The sequence below is a fragment of the Schistocerca gregaria genome, chromosome 8, assembly GCF_023897955.1.
Source record: "Schistocerca gregaria isolate iqSchGreg1 chromosome 8, iqSchGreg1.2, whole genome shotgun sequence".
Classification (NCBI taxonomy): domain Eukaryota; kingdom Metazoa; phylum Arthropoda; class Insecta; order Orthoptera; family Acrididae; genus Schistocerca; species Schistocerca gregaria.
Window position 1 is genome coordinate 209,566,442 of NC_064927.1, and position 18,202 is coordinate 209,584,643.

At 38.8% G+C, this 18,202-nt stretch overlaps 1 protein-coding gene across 5 annotated transcripts in view; it reads left to right on the forward strand.

The window, feature by feature from the left end:
- LOC126284810 (ankyrin-1) overlaps positions 1-18,202 on the forward strand; it is a 151,316-nt gene that overhangs the window by 12,823 nt on the left and 120,291 nt on the right. For all 5 annotated transcript variants that reach the window (XM_049984004.1, XM_049984006.1, XM_049984003.1 and 2 more), the window contains exon 3: positions 6,135-6,295. In XM_049984004.1, coding sequence (XP_049839961.1) covers positions 6,135-6,295 — 161 coding nt within the window. The remainder of the gene's footprint in view (positions 1-6,134; positions 6,296-18,202) is intronic.

Here is an 18,202-nt window from a genome sequence, read left to right on the forward strand (position 1 = left end):
TATACTGACCCTATGACTTCTCTTATAAGCTAAATTAAGAAAAGGCAAACCTGTATTTATAGCATCAGCATTTGCGTTAGACTTAGAGCAAACTTTTGACAATGTTGACTGGAATACTCTCTTTGAAATTCTCTGTAGGTAGCAGAGGTGAAATACAGGGACAGAAAGCATAGGGCAGTTATGTAAGTCAAGGGGCTGAAAGACAAAATAGTGATTGAGAAGAGAGTGAGACAGGGTTGTAGCCTATCCCTAATGTTATTCAAACTGTACATTTGGCAATCAGTAAAGGAAGTCAAAGAAAAATTCGGAGTAGGAATTAAAGTTCAAGGAGAAGAAATAAAAACTTTGAGGTTTGTTGATGACACTGTAATTCTTTTAGAGATAGCAAAGAACTTGAAAGAGCAATTGAACAGAATTCACAGTTTCTTGAAAGGAAGATATAGATAAACATAAAAAGGAAAAACAAGGATAATGGAATGTAGTTGTATTAAATCAGTTGATTTTGAGAGAATTAGATTAGGATTAGCAGATGAGTTTTTCTATTTGGGCAGCAAAAATAATTGATGATGATTGGAGTAGAGAGGGTATAAAATGAAGATTAACAATGGCAAGGTAAGTGTTTCTGAGGAAGAGAAATTATTTAACATTGAATAAAGATTTAAGTGTGAACATGTCTTTTCTGAGGGTATTTGTCTGGAAGTAGCTATGTATGGAAGTGAAATATGCTCGATAAATAGTTTAGAGAAGAAGAGAATAGTGCCTTCAGAAATGTCATGGTACGAATACAGTAAGCAGACTGAGAAGGTTGCAGTAGTTATTCGAAGATGAAGAGGCTTGCACAGGATATAGTAATGTGGAGAGCTTCAGCAAACCTTAGTCTTCGGACTGAAAAAACGAACAACAGTCTCCAAAAGACAAAAATGATGTATTTGAGAATGAAAACCATGATAAAATATGTATGTTGATGCAAATCAATGTTTGGTCTATGATAAATAAACTGTTAGAATTAGAACATTTTTGTGACATGAAGGATGTAGCTGTGATTTATGTATCAGAACACTGGTTAACAGAAAATCAAGTAGACAGTTTTGTTCCTCAGTGATATGTTGTAGTTGACATAATGTGCAGGAGACAGAAATAATGGAGGCGCTAGACTTTACATCAAACATGGTATACCGTTTTCAAAACTGGATATCACTCAACACTGTTGATAAATAAATACCAAGACTGATTGAAGAAAATATAATAATAGTTATCTTGTATAGGTCTCCAAACAAAGATATAAATGTTTTTTGGTTAATCTGAATTATTGGTTAAGAGACTTTAAAGATTAAAACCAAGTTTGTTATCTGTGGGGATTTTAACATTCAAATGAGAGATTTAAAGCAACAAAACTGCAGAACATTTTTTTAATATTTCCAGATCCTTAAACTTGTATTGCACAAACAAATGACCTATTCGCAGTGATGCTTGTCTAGATAATATTGTTGTTAACTTAAGTATAGTGAATATGTGACGAGCCTGGCTGATGGAAATGTTATGGACCATGATTTATAGGTTTTAACATTTTATCATAAGCACCCAACTTATTCCAATAAATTTCACGTACCATGATAAAATGTCAGAGAAAAGAGCGTGTTATGTTATTTATTGACAAGTTAATGAACACAAATTGGGACACTGTATTTGTGTGTTGAACAGGAAAAGCTGGAGTTGGAAAGATTTTGATAACCTTTTAAAAATAGTGTTTTTATGGTATTCTTTTCCCTCATTAATTAGTTCCTTAGGTAAATGTAAAAATAAACAGCCAGTATACAAAAGAGTTGTCAGAAATAAGAGAATAAGGCTCATAGTGTATAAAGTATAAAAAGTGAAGATAATTTAGACTGAGCGGAGGTATAATGTTTACCTTAGAAGTAAAAAAGTATTAAAAAGCTAAGCTCATACAAGCCAGAAAAACAGCATGTGAAAGGTACATAGGAGGTTCTCCAAATAAGTGTAAGGTTGTGTGGGAAATAATTATTCCAACTGAGTATATCAAACTCTGCTTGATCCAGGAGAACTAAATGACTACTTTCAGTCAGAGAACCTGGAGACAAGTTAAGCCCACAGCCACATCTGAAGGGCCTATCTTTTATTTGTATAAAATGATACCTGATGAGGTCTGTAAAACTGTTACTAAATTGTGTAATTCCAAAAGTAGGGACTGCCACTGGATGTCTAATTATGTTATTAAAAGATCAGTTTAGTTGATAAGTAGGCAACCAAGCTTCATTTTAATAAATGTTTAGAGTATGGAGTTTTTCCAGATTCACCCTAAATCTCAAAAAATGGTGATCAATGACTTCTGCAGTACTGTTGACCTGTTTCTGTTGTGCCAATACTCATAAAAATGCCGGAATCCCTCATGTACATTCAATTAAGCAATTATATTAAAAACATAAAGATTCCAAGACTTACCAAGCGGGAAAACGCCGGCAGACAGGCACAAGAACAAAACATACACACACACACACACACACACACACAGAATTACTAGCTTTCGCAACCGATGGTTGCTTCTTCAGGAAGGAGAGGGAAAGACGAAAGGATGTGGGTTTTAAGGGAGAGGGTAAGGAGTCATTCCAATCCCGGGAGCGGAAAGACTTCCCTTAGGGGGAAAAAAAGGACAGGAGTACACTCGCGCACGCGCACACACACACACACACACACACACACACACACACACACACACACACAAAAGCACACATATCCATCCGCACATACACAGACACAAGCAGACATATTTAGGCCTAAATATGTCTGCTTGTGTCTGTGTATGTGCGGATGGATATGTGTGCGTGTGTGTGTGTGTGTGTGTGTGTGTGTGCGCGCGTGCGCGTGCGCGTGCGCGAGTGTACACCTGTCCTTTTTTTCCCCCTAAGGGAAGTCTTTCCGCTCCCGGGATTGGAATGACTCCTTACCCTCTCCCTTAAAACCCACATCCTTTCGTCTTTCCCTCTCCTTCCTGAAGAAGCAACCATCGGTTGCGAAAGCTAGTAATTCTGTGTGTGTGTTTGTGTGTTTTGTTCTTGTGCCTGTCTGCCGGCGTTTTCCCTCTTGGTAAGTCTTGGGATCTTTGTTTTTAATATATTTTTCCAATGTGGAAGTTTCTTTCTATTTGATTTACATCATCATTAATTTGAACCCAACAATTAAGCAATTATTTTGAAAAGAATGACTTCATTTCCAAAAATCAGTAAGGATTTTGGCTAGCTAAAAATACCACTGCAGCTGTTTGGAAATCGTTGATCAGAACTTAACAGCTTTCAAAATTGAGGAGTTGCCATCACTTGTGTTATTCGATCTACATCAGTATTTGGCTGCAGGCCTTTTAACATATTAATAACAAGATAGTGGTGTACACAAATCTAAATTAGTAGTTATTACCTCATGCCTCAACAACAGAAGATAGTTTGCCTCAATAAGAAATTGACATTCCCCCTTAGTAAAGATGGTACAAGTGTTCCACAGGGATCTGTCCCTAGCCCCTTCTTTTTCATTGTGGCTGTCGGTGACCTTCCCCATTGTGCATCACAGTCTGTAATGTAATTTAATTGGATAGATAAAAAATCTACTCATCAAGTGCTGGCAGAACACACATATAAGAGGTTCTGTAATCTGTAAAATAAGAGTCAGGCAACTACTGACCTGTGGTGGATTGCTGCATGGAGCACAGAAACACACATCGGAAAACATCATCCACACTAGCTTTTGAGCTGTAGCTCTTTTTCTAGTGAAAGAACACACATTCACACACATAACAACCAGACACACAAATGCATACTCCTGTGACCAAAGCAGGGCTTTCCACTAATGGCTCTTTGCTTGCTTTACTGAACTTGTAAATCTTTCTATTTGTTTTTCAAACAATGGGAAGTCCAGGAAGGAATAACAGCAATACAGAAAGGATAGGTTGCTACTTACCACACAGAGGAGGCACTGAGTTGTGAACAGACACAATGAAAAAGAATGCTAGAAATGTTAAGCTTTTGGACAAATTCCTTCATCAGAAGTAGAAAACACATACAAACATTCACACAATCTCAAACAAAGTCTGTTAACAAATTTTCGAGAACTGGCTTTACATGATGACTCTAAGAATATAATACAATTCCATGTGTATTGTTCACATGGGGATTGTGAAGACAAGATGAAGACAATATTAGAATATTTACTGCACACACAGAGGCATTCAAATAATCATTCTTCTCATGCTGCATAAGTGAATGGAATGGGAAGAAACCCCAATAAATGGTTCAGTTGGATGTATCCTTTATCACATACCTCACAGTGGCTTACAGAGGCAAGATGTGGTTGTAGATATAGAGAAATGGCTACTATCAACTCTGGGTGCTTAAGTTTAAGTGCAACTACATTCAAGGTGAGCTTTTTTGTTTGTGCTTCAGGTGTACCCTTTCGAGAAAATCTTTCCCAATTCCATATTAATGTTTTTGCAGTTCAGTATTGAGATTGTTAGTGCATTTTTCTCAATAATTTGGAAGGAATACTATCAGGATCAAGTATGATTTAAATTGCCCCCTGTCACGGAAGTACAAAGTTGTGCTACCCTAACAGAAATGCATTTGTTTCTCATGTGGCGTGAAAAAGGCTTTAAAAGTAGGTGTACAAAGCCTTTGAGTCAAAGGAAAAAAGTAAAATAACTAATTCAATTAGTCTTATTATAATCCAATAACTCTGAGGTAATAACATCGGTAGCATTCGACTTAGTCATTGCATAAAAGTTAGCCACCGCTGTTTATTTGATGATTTAAAAATACAAATATTTTGGTATAAACAGGTGGCTTCTATATTTGCTCACATGGTTATTCTTCAGGGGCATTAAATGGATTTAAATACTGAGATTAGAGATGAAAATTTGACTACAAACTGGATGTTTGATATGAAGAATTGATGAAAATGGGTGTTAATGTCAGCGAGCAAGACAATTTGGTGCTGAGTAGGAACTTTTTGACAGTCCATGTGAGATTAAGTGATGAAAAGATAGATGTCGTGAATTGATAGCTTATACTGATTCTTCAAACAGTGCCATATATTTAGAGATTTGTAACAGAATTTGAATAACTTCCTTGTTCAAAAGTACCAATACACTGACATGGTATATTATCATAAGCGTCCAAGATGAGCCTGTATGAAACATACCTTGCACCTTTATTGATCTGCAGGTGTTGGAAGTGGCAACAAGAACTGGATTATGCAGGAGACACTCATAGGTAACACAAACAAGTAAAATCAAAATAAGGAATGAATATATTGGATAACAATAAGAGACTGGTGATCTTAGATGTTTAGTCTCTTCAAGCCTTTAATAAGTAGTGGGGATTAGACAGTACAGATAAGGATGAGATGAAAAGACATGTATGTAAGGAATGAAACACTGGCCATGGCTGTAACATAATTGTTACAGGAAGATTTGTAACAGAATTTGGATAAATTCCTTGTTCAAAAGTACCAATACACTGACATGGTATATTACCATAAGTGTCCAAGATGAGCCTGTATGAAACATACCTTGCACCTTTATTGATCTGCAGGTGTTGGAAGTGGCAACAAGAACTAGATTACACAGGAGACACTCATAGGTAACACAAACAAGTAAAATCAAAATAAGGAATGAATATATTGGATAACAATAAGAGACTGGTGATCTTAGATGTTTAGTCTCTTCAAGCCTTTAATAAGTAGTGGGGATTAGACAGTACAGATAAGGATGAGATGAAAAGACATGTATGTAAGGAATGAAACACTGGCCATGGCTGCAACATAATTGTTACAGGAAGATTTCATTCTGATCTGAAAAGCTGGAAGATGTAAACTGTCATGATTTGCAAAATTTTGCTACAATGTTTATCTTAAAAGTTAAGTTTATTACAAAATTCACATTTTGTATGTTGCACTGTTATTACAGTATCACTAGTTATTGCAATAAGTTGCAAATGCCTTGTATAGATAGGTGTGAAGTGGAATTTTATCATTGTCTGATTGGGCCAGAACAAGTGACAAGAGTAGTTAATTATTTTAAAAATATAAGACTCATGTTGATTGATGTTTTAAATACATAATTTAATTTGTAGAATGAAAACATTTTATTGGAGCACAATGATGAAGGCTACAACCTACTGCAGAAGTGTGTGGGTCTCAATAATGTGGAAATGGTACGCTGGATTTTGTCACGAAATACAGATGTCAACAGGGGAGCTTGCTCCTTACCATTACATATAGCGTGCCTCAAGGGGTGAGTACGTTCTGTCATCCTAACATTTCAAATTTAAATTTACCTTTCACTCTGTACTGTTGTTTCACAAATGTTATGGTTTTTTAATGCTACTTGTGTATATTTTTTATTTCTGCTACCAGTGTGGACCATAGATCATTTGCGAAACAAAAATTTGCAGGGTTACAAATATTTAGTGTTACTAGAAACTGATGTAAAAATCTATTTATAAGTCGTCAAAATATGTGTATATGAACAGACGCTGATAAAAAATATTTGCTTTTCAAACTGGAGATACTTTGATATGGCCAAAGAACAGAATCCTTGTGGGAGATGCTACTACAGGTAGTAGGTAGGAAAGTCACCTGGGAATGTGAATCCAGAGAGACAGCTATCCAGAATGAGACGAAATCACCGATGAAAGGATACCAACTGATGAGATCAGAAAACCTGAACAATTAAATGTAGAGCAGGAGATAAGTGCGATAAATTCTGAAATATTTCTGCAGTATTACCCACAATGGAAGCTTAGAACTTGACTAGCCAACATAGAAACCTGAGGAGTTATCGTATTTCTGTTGGTCTTATATGGTTGTGTCACACATTGCTCTCCTGTTGTCCTACCAGTTGCAAGATTGAAGTATATAGTTTATTCATTAATTCACAGTGTTGTATAGATATCATTAAGGCCCTCAGAGACGTAGAATGAGTCAAGATATATTTCAATGAAAGAGAAGGAAATTGTTGAAACTTAATCTGTGTATTGTGTTAAAAGTGAACTATCACTATGCTGCATAATGCTATTCATGCTGAGATGATACTTTCAAAAAAGATGTGCCTCCTAAGTTATACCAGACTGTTGCTGTTTATCCAGTGATGACAGATTAGTATATACACAATTACAATGTGTTTTTTTTCTCAAAGGAAACATTTTCTTACATTTGTAAATACTGCATACAATTTTACAATACAGCTTTATCACAAACAGTGCTAGCTGACATGTAGCTAACAGAACTTTAAAATTTCTGAATGTAGATATTCTGATAATTTGTATAAAGAGTGGCTAAAGAGGCAGTGGTCAAGGTGGGTATCAGAACTGGTAGAGAACAGTTTGGGTAATGATTACCATGAAATTAGTACTTTTACACCTAGTGTGGAGCTCAGCAGTGTCACCTGTGATTTAGGCCCTTTGGGAAAGGACCTCAGGGCAAAAAGATTGTGTAATAATAGTAGGAGGTGCAGGTAACAGTTTGGTGGTAACCATCGTTATACAACAGAGGTTTACATTAGTAACATCAATGAGAATGCTCCTCACACTAGTGTGAAAATCATGTTAATTCGAAAGTTGAAAAATCTCTCATGAAAGAGGAGGTTCATGTGTGGACATGATGGTGCAGTACCCCTCTCTCTGTCACTTCATATACAGAATGCTTTTGGTTAGGGGCCACTTGCATGGCTAATGACTAGTTTGATCAAAGCTGTATCGAATATGGAGGTTGCAGTGGTGGGCCCAGGGGAAACATTGCTGACAGTTAAGAATGCCTTTTATTGACTTCAGTACATTATATAGTGAGATGGCGATGCCTTTTCTTATGTCTCTGGCCTGATTTTGATGAGGCGGTGATGGCTGCTACCCTGGATGCTGAGCTGACAGAGGGCCATGATCAACCAGTAGAGGCTATGGCCATTTATGTCTGCACCATGCTACTTTTCTCGGCATCATGGAGACCTGGCGGACTCTTGCTCTGCTTGTGTCATCACAGGAGTGCACGAAGATGGCTGTGCTCAAGGTACGATTTGCTGCTCTCTGGCAGGAGTTGGACAGCACCTGATGCTGTGGCGCCAAGTCCCACTAGGAACTCACCGTTGATGGTGGTAGACATGGGTGTCAGGTGGGTGAGACAGTGCCATGGGTCCCATGAAGGACTTAGTGCTGGTGGCAGGCGTAGCATGGTCTTGAACCCACAAGTGCTACTGGTGGTGCCCAGTTGTCGTTGTGTCCAGTGTAGCTCTGGCATTGAGGTGGTGGTGGTGGTGGTGGTGGTGGTGGTGGTGGTGGTGGTGCTGCTGCTGCTGCTGCTGCTGCTGCTGCTGGTTTCCAGTGATGAGAAATGATCCTGTGCTTTATTTCAACAAAACCCGGCACCTGGTCACATTGCCCATAACAAGAGACTTGGGCTAGTGTGGTGACATTGCCCTACTGGCTAAACAGTTACCAGTGTGCGGAACAGCTTACTGCTGTGCTCAGCTATCCTAGCTTTGCATTCCCCTCGTGTGCCTGTTATTGTGACCCATGTGTCACCACATTGGCAGCTACTGATTCAGGGCTGTCAACACAACACTCTCAAGTTGGCTCCCACACTGATTCTCAGTACTTTTGCTAAATACTTATAATTTTTGCTCAAAGACTGGGAAACAGCACTACACTGCCCCACTGCATGGAGAAGACCTGGTCCCTTAGGTCTTGCTCCAACCTGGATCTCTACTGTGATTACCTTTGCCCTTAAACTGTAAAATGAGAAATTATTGTACTAATTAACTCTTAATTATTATACTCCTCTTCAATTTCATGAATCTATTTATCACCCCTTGCTCGTACTGCTTAATCCCACGTCATCTCTTAAGGATCCGTTGCCCTACTCATTAACTCAAATACTACATAACATGTGTCACTGCCAGGCATCTTGCCATGCTTAAGGCACAAAGGAACTTTTAACTGTCCCTTCTACACTTACAAGCTAAACTGACTCTCCTTCTTTTTAAATAATTATCCTTAACATATCAACTTTAACAAAACTTGGTCTGAATTCATAGAACTCATACGCTTGGCATATCATCTGTCTGTATGGTGGTGTCTTAAGCCATTGTTTTGGAACAACTTTCAGAACTTTGTTCCTGAGGCAACAGTTCTTCTTATGCTACTCAGGACTACACGCTCCCAAAACTATCTTTGCAAGAAACCACATACAACACTACCATTCACAATATTTCAACATATAGTCCCACTTATTACTCCCCCTGTAGTGCTCCTTAAAGACTGAATTTTTTCCAAAATGCTTGATTGTCTTGTTTGTCTGCTCACCCAAAGTCACTTCCTGATGCCTGCTGGTACTGTATCATGTGAGTTACTCCTTAATGTACGTGTACATGGTTTAAGTGGTTTGTCTTTTATACTAGATGCACCCTGTGACAGTTCTACACTGACAGCAGCTTCCTGTCACCGAAGACACTTTAGTGTGATGTTCAGTCAGAGTGTTTTCTTTCTGTCTTGTGTTGCACCATTCGACCACTTAATACTTGTCACGTGCATGTGCATGCTACTGTGGCTGTGCTGTAAACAGCTTGCTGTTTGCATCAGCTGCCAGCCCTGAAGGCTGTGACCCAGTTCTTCCACTTGCACTACATCCTGAACCTCTGGTTTGTGCTCTTCACAGGTTCAGCCCTGTTGGCTTCATTATCCACTCTACGAACTAATCTCCTCATTCTTTTCTTCCACTCACCCTGTTTCTTAGAAAATATATGTGCTGGTGCAGTTTCTTCCACACTCTCTGCAACACAACTACCAACTACTTCTTGTGTATTCCCTGTAGTGTCTAAAACAACAACATTGTCTGTGCTTTGAGTATGCATGATGCAAAAATCACCAGGATATGCATTTTCCTCCATCCAACACAAGTTCTCTGGCCTCAACAAAACAGCCATCATCACCCAATGGGGCAGACTGCACTTATATCACCCATATTGTCATTCCCACACTTAATCACTTCAGCGCAGCCCACACTCTTGCCTGGGCTTACAGTTACCGAAACTCCACAGTTCTATTAGATATCAGAGCTGGTATTTCTAGATTACTCTTCTTAACTTTAGCAAGTCACTACTCTCTCTGTCACATAAATTCCCAGGAACTTGTACTTCGACACCATCTACCACTAATTTAACCATCCTACTGGAAAAAAAGTCTAACAAACTAAGACATTCCTCCTACTCAACGGCAGTTGAACATTCTGCTGGAACAGGTAAACTGTCCACAAGTCTGCACTTCTCCCTCACAGTTTCCTACTTTTCCCTTCTCTCTGTTTCTCCTCTTTCCTTCCTCTCCAGACTCTCCATAATCAACGTATTCTGCACGTGCCAAGGCCCATGTCCCATTATCCATCTGCAACTTTTCCCCATACTCCAATGTTTTGTGATAAGTCATTTCGTTTATATCAACATTAAGCACTTCTAATCTCTTGTCCTGCTCCACTTTTACTACTTGCAGATTATCTACTTCCCCTCTTAAGATTTGGAGTACTTCCTTTCTGGTAGGTCCTTGCAGTATTGCCATCCATGCTACATGTGATACTGACCACGATGTGATTATCAGTTACACAATAATAATCAAGAGAAAAAAAAACCTAAAACATTTCACTGCTCTAATATTTCTCACTACTTTACATGCTTAAATGCCAAGTCATATTCCTTGTTCCACACAAAACTAAACCATATTACGAGAGCACTTAACAATAACACTATCACACTACTCCCTACTACAACTTAACCACTCTCACCTGAGTGACTGCTCAGAATTACTACTACACACAGCAACAATGACTAAAATTCTCCTCCCCAATCACTACTCATAGTTAACAGCGTAAATACTACTAGAAGATAATGAGCAACACCTCTTGCTCTTGACAACCACACTACCTATATCAACCAGGCAAAAATTAACACACATTTACACATCCTTAAAAGATTCCTCCTATGTTCCTCCACTGATCTTACAAGTATGACTCAATCCCTGACAAAATCCACTGACTTGCCATGACCTTCCAGTCAAACAAAAAGAAAACAAAAAGACTGCACTCACATCACAATGAAGATACTATACTATAGGTGGTGGTGTTCTTCCTGCTTTCACCAAATGGCATGGTGATGGGCTTGAAGATCACCTGCTGATACCTGGTGGTAGGATGTGGTGGTGAGTTGTGGGCCAGTTGGCCCAGTGGATACACTGTTGACAGTTGAGAAAGAGTTTCATTGACTTCAATACATTTTGTGCGTGGCTGGTGTTAACGAGTAGGCAACAGCTTCCACGCTGGGTGCTGAGCCGGTACTTTGTGATGTCAGTGTTGTTGTTGATGGAAGGCCTGTGGTCAGCCAGCAGCCTTCAGAGCCCACAGCTGTTGATATCAGTGATGTGCTACTTTCCTTGGCGTTTTGGAAGTCTGATGGTTTCTCACTCTGCTGGCATCACCAAAGTTGTGTGTGAAGATGGCTGTGCATGTGGTACAACTCGCTGCCATCTGGCAGGAGTCTGAAGTCAACTGGTGCTGTGGCACCAAGTTGCACTAGGAACTCAGTGTTGATGGCAGCAGGTGCATATGGCAGGTTGGTGGGCCTGTGGCACCAAGTCCCTTGAAGGACTTAGTGCTGGTGGTAGGGACAGATTGGTCTCAAACCCATGGCTGCTGCCGGTGCTGCCCAGTCACCTCACTATCTCACATAGCTGTGGCATCATGGTTGTGCTGCTGGTTTCCAGTGATGAGAAGGGATCCCCTGTCTCAGTATTCAGACTTGTTTATGTGCCTGTGGCATGCATTTGTTTCACTAAAACCTTGCACTTACTGAAGTTGCCCATAACAGGAGCCTTGCCATTCTACAGTGATACCACCCTGATGGCAAAACAATTACCATTGTATTGTACAGTGTACATCTACATCTACATCTACATGGTTACTCTGCAATTCACACTTAAGTGCCTGGCAGAGGGTTCATTGAACCATTTTCATACTACTTCTCTACCATTCCACTCTCGAATGGCGCATGGGAAAAAGGAACACCTAAATCTTTCTGTTTGAGCTCTGATTTCTCTTATTTTATTATGGTGATCATTCCTCCCTATGTAGATGGGTGTCAACAAAATATTTTTGCATTCAGAAGAGAAAGTTGGTGATTGAAATTTTGCAAATAGATCTTGCCACAAAGAAAACTGCCTTTTTTCAGTGACTGCCACTCCAACTCTCGTATCGTATCAGTGAAACTCTCACCCCTATTGCGTGATAACACGAAATGAGCTGTCATTCTTTGCACTTTTTCGATGTCCTCCATCAATCCTACAAGCGCGCAGTCTTTCTTTCGCCTTCCCCACAATATTATCTATGTGGTCTTTCCAATTTAAGTTGATCATAATTGGAATTCCTAGGTATTTAGTCGAATGACAGCCCTTAGATTTGTGAGATTTATTGTTTACCCAAAATTTATTGGATTTCTTTTAGTACATATTTGGATGACCTCGCACTTTTCTTTGTTTAGTACCAATTGCTACTTTTCGCACCATGCAGAAATTCTCTCTAGATCATTTTGTAACTGGCATTGATTGGCTGATGATTTTACTAGATGGTAAATTACAGCATCATCTGCAAAAAATCTAAGGAGGCTGCTCAGATTATCACCTAGATCATGCATGTAAATCAGGAACAGCAGAGGGCCTGTGACACTACCTTGCGGAATGCCAGATATCACTTCTGTTCTACTTGATGATTTACCGTCTATCACTATGAACTGTGACCTCTCTTAGAGGAAATCATGAATCCAGTCACACAACTGAGATGATACTCCATATGCACGCAGTTTTATTAATATTCACTTGTGAGGAATGGTATCAAAAGTCTTTTTTTTCTGCTGTGCTCGGCTATTCTAGCTTTGCACCCTACGTACGCGTCTTATTGTCACCCATATGACTCCCCACTGACGGCTACCAATTCATGGCTGTTAACACAATGCTCCACAATGGCTTTCTCATTACTTTTGCTCATTGATTTCGCTAAATACATATAGTTTTTGCTCAAAAACTGGATAGCGGCATACAAACCCATCCCAGAGACTTGCAATGTGTTTCCTAGTTCTTTTATGGGTAAATTCATGTGAAGATCAAAGCTAAATAGTTCCAGTTGAAACAGCTACTAACAACACAAAATACTGCAGCTTGGATAAAGATAGGACATGCTTTTAGTGCCTTCTATCAAAATGTTAGAAGATTATTAATAAACAGGGTAAACCTCTTACATCCAAACAGGAAAATGAAAGCACGGTTGGAATTCCAGTAGACTTGTTATACTTATCAAAACACCAAATGAAAATCATTGAAAAGAAACAATTACATGTGATGAAAGAGTGGTGATATATACAGAAAATGGAGTCAAGTCCCAGGTCATTCAGATTAATGAATATTCTATTGAACAACTCTTTGAATGCTATGAAATAATAGCACACCAGAAACACACAAACTTATAGTGTTGACAGTTTACAGGCGATCAGCAGGAAATATCTTAAGCTTCATAAAGCAACTAGAAATGGTTCTAATAGTGTTACACAGAATTAACTGGAAAATAGGTGCTTCCAAGGTTCTCAGGTGTACTGCCGGTTGTGGAGCTTCAGCCACAATATTTTGGTGCACAACCATTCCACCATCAGGTAATGCAGGTGACATGAAGTGTTTGCTGCATGCTGTTGATGTTTGTATTCTGCTGGTCCACGATTCAGGCCTCGCCAGCCCTGTGCCGTGCTTGTCCAGGGAGTCTCAGATGGCTTTCACTATCTGTGCTGCACATGGTGTCCATATGTCATGTTCTGGTTTGACGGAACTTAATAATGGCTCAGTTGGAAGCCTATGCCTCTGTTGATTGAATTATCAGTCACACAGATTTCAGTTGATTTTTTGAAAATGCAGATCCAAAATTTATTGGTGGAAAATCATTGTTGTTGCAGGCTTTAATGTTGATTTTCTGTCAGATAATACCAACTGAGAAAATCTACAATTTTTTGATGTCCAACCTACATTATTTGCCACAGTAAAATTCCTTACAGTAACAGGATGTAGCGTAAAAGCCACTGACAATTTCTTTTTAGACCAAACTACTTTCAGAGATTTAAATGTAAGAGTGATAGGCACAGTCTCGTTTTGTTGTTCACAGTGATAACAGCACCCCAAATGGTCAGCAAGTGACACTTATGAATACTATTTTGGATGAGTGCGAATGCTATCCTGATGTATAGGAAATCTATATAGTGCCATAACAATTGACCATAACTACAAAATGACAGCACATTCGTCACTTTATTTTCTTAAGAATCCTGGAAGTTACGAAATGATACAGTATACAACAGTTAATTTACGATTCTCTTGTAACATACAGATATTTACCAGATAATGTCATTGTCTTTTAATCTACATCTACATGCAAACTGCACGTAAGTACATGGCAGAAGCTTCATCAAACCACCAACTTCACAGTAGTTCTCGATTATTTCAATCTCAAACAGCACATGGAAAAAACAAACATCTATAGCTTTTTGTGCAGGCTCTGATTTCCTGTATTTTCTTATGATGATTGTTTCTTCCTATGTAGTCCAGCATCAACAAAGTATTTTCTCATTTGGAGGAGAAAGTTGCTAACTGAAATTTTGTGAGAAGATTCCACCACAATGAAAAATGTCTGTTTTAATGATGTCCACCACAAATCCTGTATGATGTCAGTGACTCTCTCTCCCCTGTTTCTCAATAATACAAAATGTTCTGCTCTTCTGTGAACTTTCTTAATGTACTCTGTTAATCCTATCTGCCAAGGATCCCACACTGTGAGGACTGACAAGTGTAGTGCAGGGAGTCTCTTTAATAGACCTATTACATCTTCTAAGTGTTCTACCAATAGAACGCAGTATTTGGTTTGCCTTCCCCACAGTATTTTCCATGTGTTCTTTACAATTTCAGTGTTTTTATTTGTAATCAGTAAGTATTTAGTTGAATTTATGACCTATAGATTTGGCTGATTTATTGTGTAACTGATGTTTGACTGATGCCTTTTAGCACTCATGTGGATTACCTCACACTTTTCATTATTTAGAGTCAATTTCCATGTTTCACACCATACAGATATCTTTTCTAAATCATTTTGCAATTTGTTTTGATCTTCTGGTGACTTTACTAGACAATAAATGACAGCATCATCTGCAAACAACCTAAGACCGCTGCTCAGATTATCTCCTAAATAGTTTATATAGATAATGAACAACAGAGGGCTTATAACACTACCTTGGGGAATGCCAGAAATCACTTCTGTTTTACTCGATGCTTTTCCGTAAGTTACTATGAACTGTGACAAGAAATCATGAGTCCAGTCACATAACTGAGATGATATTTCATAAGCACACAATTTGACTACAAGCTGCTTGTGAGGTACAGTGTCAAGGGTCTACTGGAAATCTATGAATATGGGAAAATTTGAAATCCCTTGTCAGTAGCACTCAACACTTCATGTGAATGAAGAGTTACTTTTGTTTCATAAGAATGATGTTTTCTAAATCTGTGTTGACTTTGTGTCAATAGACCATTATCTTTGAAGTAATTTGTAATGTTTGAACACAACGTATATTCCAAAATCCAGCTACAAATTGACATTAATGATAAGGGGTACTTTCCAGGTTTTGAGTACAGACCTTTCGTCGAGCGTGTGTATGTGTGTGAAGAAACATCGGAAGACTCAACCTTTTGCAGAAAGGCATTGTATATGAACCCAACAAAGTGGATTTTTGTTCATTACACTTTGAGCCATATTAGTCAATTTGGAACATAGGAAATCTATACGGAATGAATATGTACAGTATTTAATGTACAAAATAAGCCACAACAGCTGGAGCTTAAGAGAAAGTGGCAGAGAGATGATGATAAATCATCGTAAAAAGCAATAAAACTGTTTCCCAACTCAGAAGAACCCATTTCCGCAATTATTGCCAAATTTGAGGCATAAGTGGCAAGAATCTTCAGTGCATTTGGTTCAGTAAAAGTATCTACATTTATAAAATTATTCCTGTATGAGAAAGCCGAGTGAAGTGTAAGGATGATTGAATCATTAGACACCATAAAAAATGGTTACGTGTCATGGAGAGTGCCTGTTATAACAGCAGCAGACAGCAACAAAAATATTGGCTTTGTATGCATGGAATATATGTTTATATTCTCTTTCTTTCAGCATAGTAAGCTGTAAATATACACATATTTGAAAGTATTTCTTCACAAATAAGTTGTAGCTAATGTCAGTGAGTCAGAGTGATTCAGCTAGTTCTATAAGTCATGTCTCTTGGTAATTTACTAACACATGGAATGCACAATTATAACAACTACTTTATTCATTAAATAGAAAATAGTTAAACGTGAACATTATCCATAAAACATATATGACAATCTGCTTTCTCTCCACTTGGAGTGCTAGTGTCACTCCAGCTGTCAAACGGTAACAACTTTCACACCAGAGAATGTTGTGACTGTATTTATCAGACTGTTGTGATAGGATAGTCAGTGGCTTTATCTGACCATGATAGTCAAGTGTTAACAATGAAATTATTAGGGTGCTAGCCTCTATTGACGATGCACCATGAGAGTAGCAACTGAAGACATCTAGAGTTGTTTGATGTCCAACTTGAGATTATTTGTGCTTTCATAGTCAATTCTTAAGGTAGTAGTAGTGGGACAGGTAGATTATATGCATGCTGTGTGCAGCTGGATCTGGCTGCAGTTCGCAAACAGCTGCAGGTGCTTTTGACAGTGGTCAGCTGTCTTCAGGCTGCTGCCTTGGAGTGTAGTGGTGGCAGAGAATCTGGCGTGTAGCACGGGACACCTCAAGTGTCACTTATTTTTCCCACAAGCTCTGCTGTTGAGGCACCTTGCAGCATACCTACCACTGAGGAACCACCCTCACTGCAAGGTGAATGGTGGATTGTAGCAAATTTGCATTGCTTGAGGCAGAGTGCTAATGTGGAGGCTGGCTGTCTAGCCTCCCCCCATTCACCCTGTAAGTGGACGGGCTGCCTCTTCAACAGGGTCTGTGTAGGCACAGGAAATAGAGTCCAGTGCTAGAAAGAAGTCTTTTGTGTACTCTGTATATCTGCTGGGCGGCTTCATCTGAGATGTAGAGGAGGCCCTGTCTGTGGCTGTAGAGGATGCAGGGTTCAGTTGTCTCCAAGTTGTTGTTAATAATCAAACAGTCAAGCACAGTCCTTAGAAATAATACAATTTTAGGACATCATACTGATAATTCTTCTGAACAAGTTGCAAACCAAAGATTTGTTTGTATTAATAAATTTTACATTTTGATGCATTTTACATGTGGTAATATACAAATAATAATGTTACAAACATTGTTGTTATTGCCATTAGGTCACTTGTGAGTTACTTAAAACTATGAACTTGGCACTTGGCACTTTTCATAAAGATAAAATACTCATCCAGGGAATAACAAGGGTTTCTTACAAAGCACTTTTCATAAAGATAAAATACTAATCCAGGGAATAACAAGGGTTTTCAATTAGAATTTTTTTTAGTTGGTCTTTTAATTTGTCAGTATAAAGGGGTGTGAAACTTTTTCGTACGGCAATGGGCAGCTCCAGTTCAGCATGAAGTACATTTTTTAATAATTTGCTTAGGTTGGCTTCACTTTTTGCTCCCCATATATATATATAGAAACTTCCGCATGGGAAAAATATATTAAAAACAAAGATTCCAAGACTTACCAAGTGGGAAAGCGCCGGTAGACAGGCACAATAAATAAAACACACAAGCACACACACAGAATTTCTGCTTTCGCAACTGACGGTTGCTTCTTCAGGAAAGAGGGAAGGAGAGGGAAAGACGAAAGGATGTGTGTTTTAAGGGAGAGGCTAAGGAGTCATTCCAATCCCGGGAGCGGAAAGACTTACCTTAGGGGGGAAAAAGGACAGGTGTACACTCGCGCACACACACACATATCCATCCGCACATACACAGACACAAGCAGACATTTGTAAAGGCAAAGAGTTAGGGGAAAAATGTCAGCCGAGGCGGAAGTACAGAGGCAAAGAAGTTGTTGAAAGACAGGTGAGGTATGAGCGGCGGCAACTTGAAATTAGCGG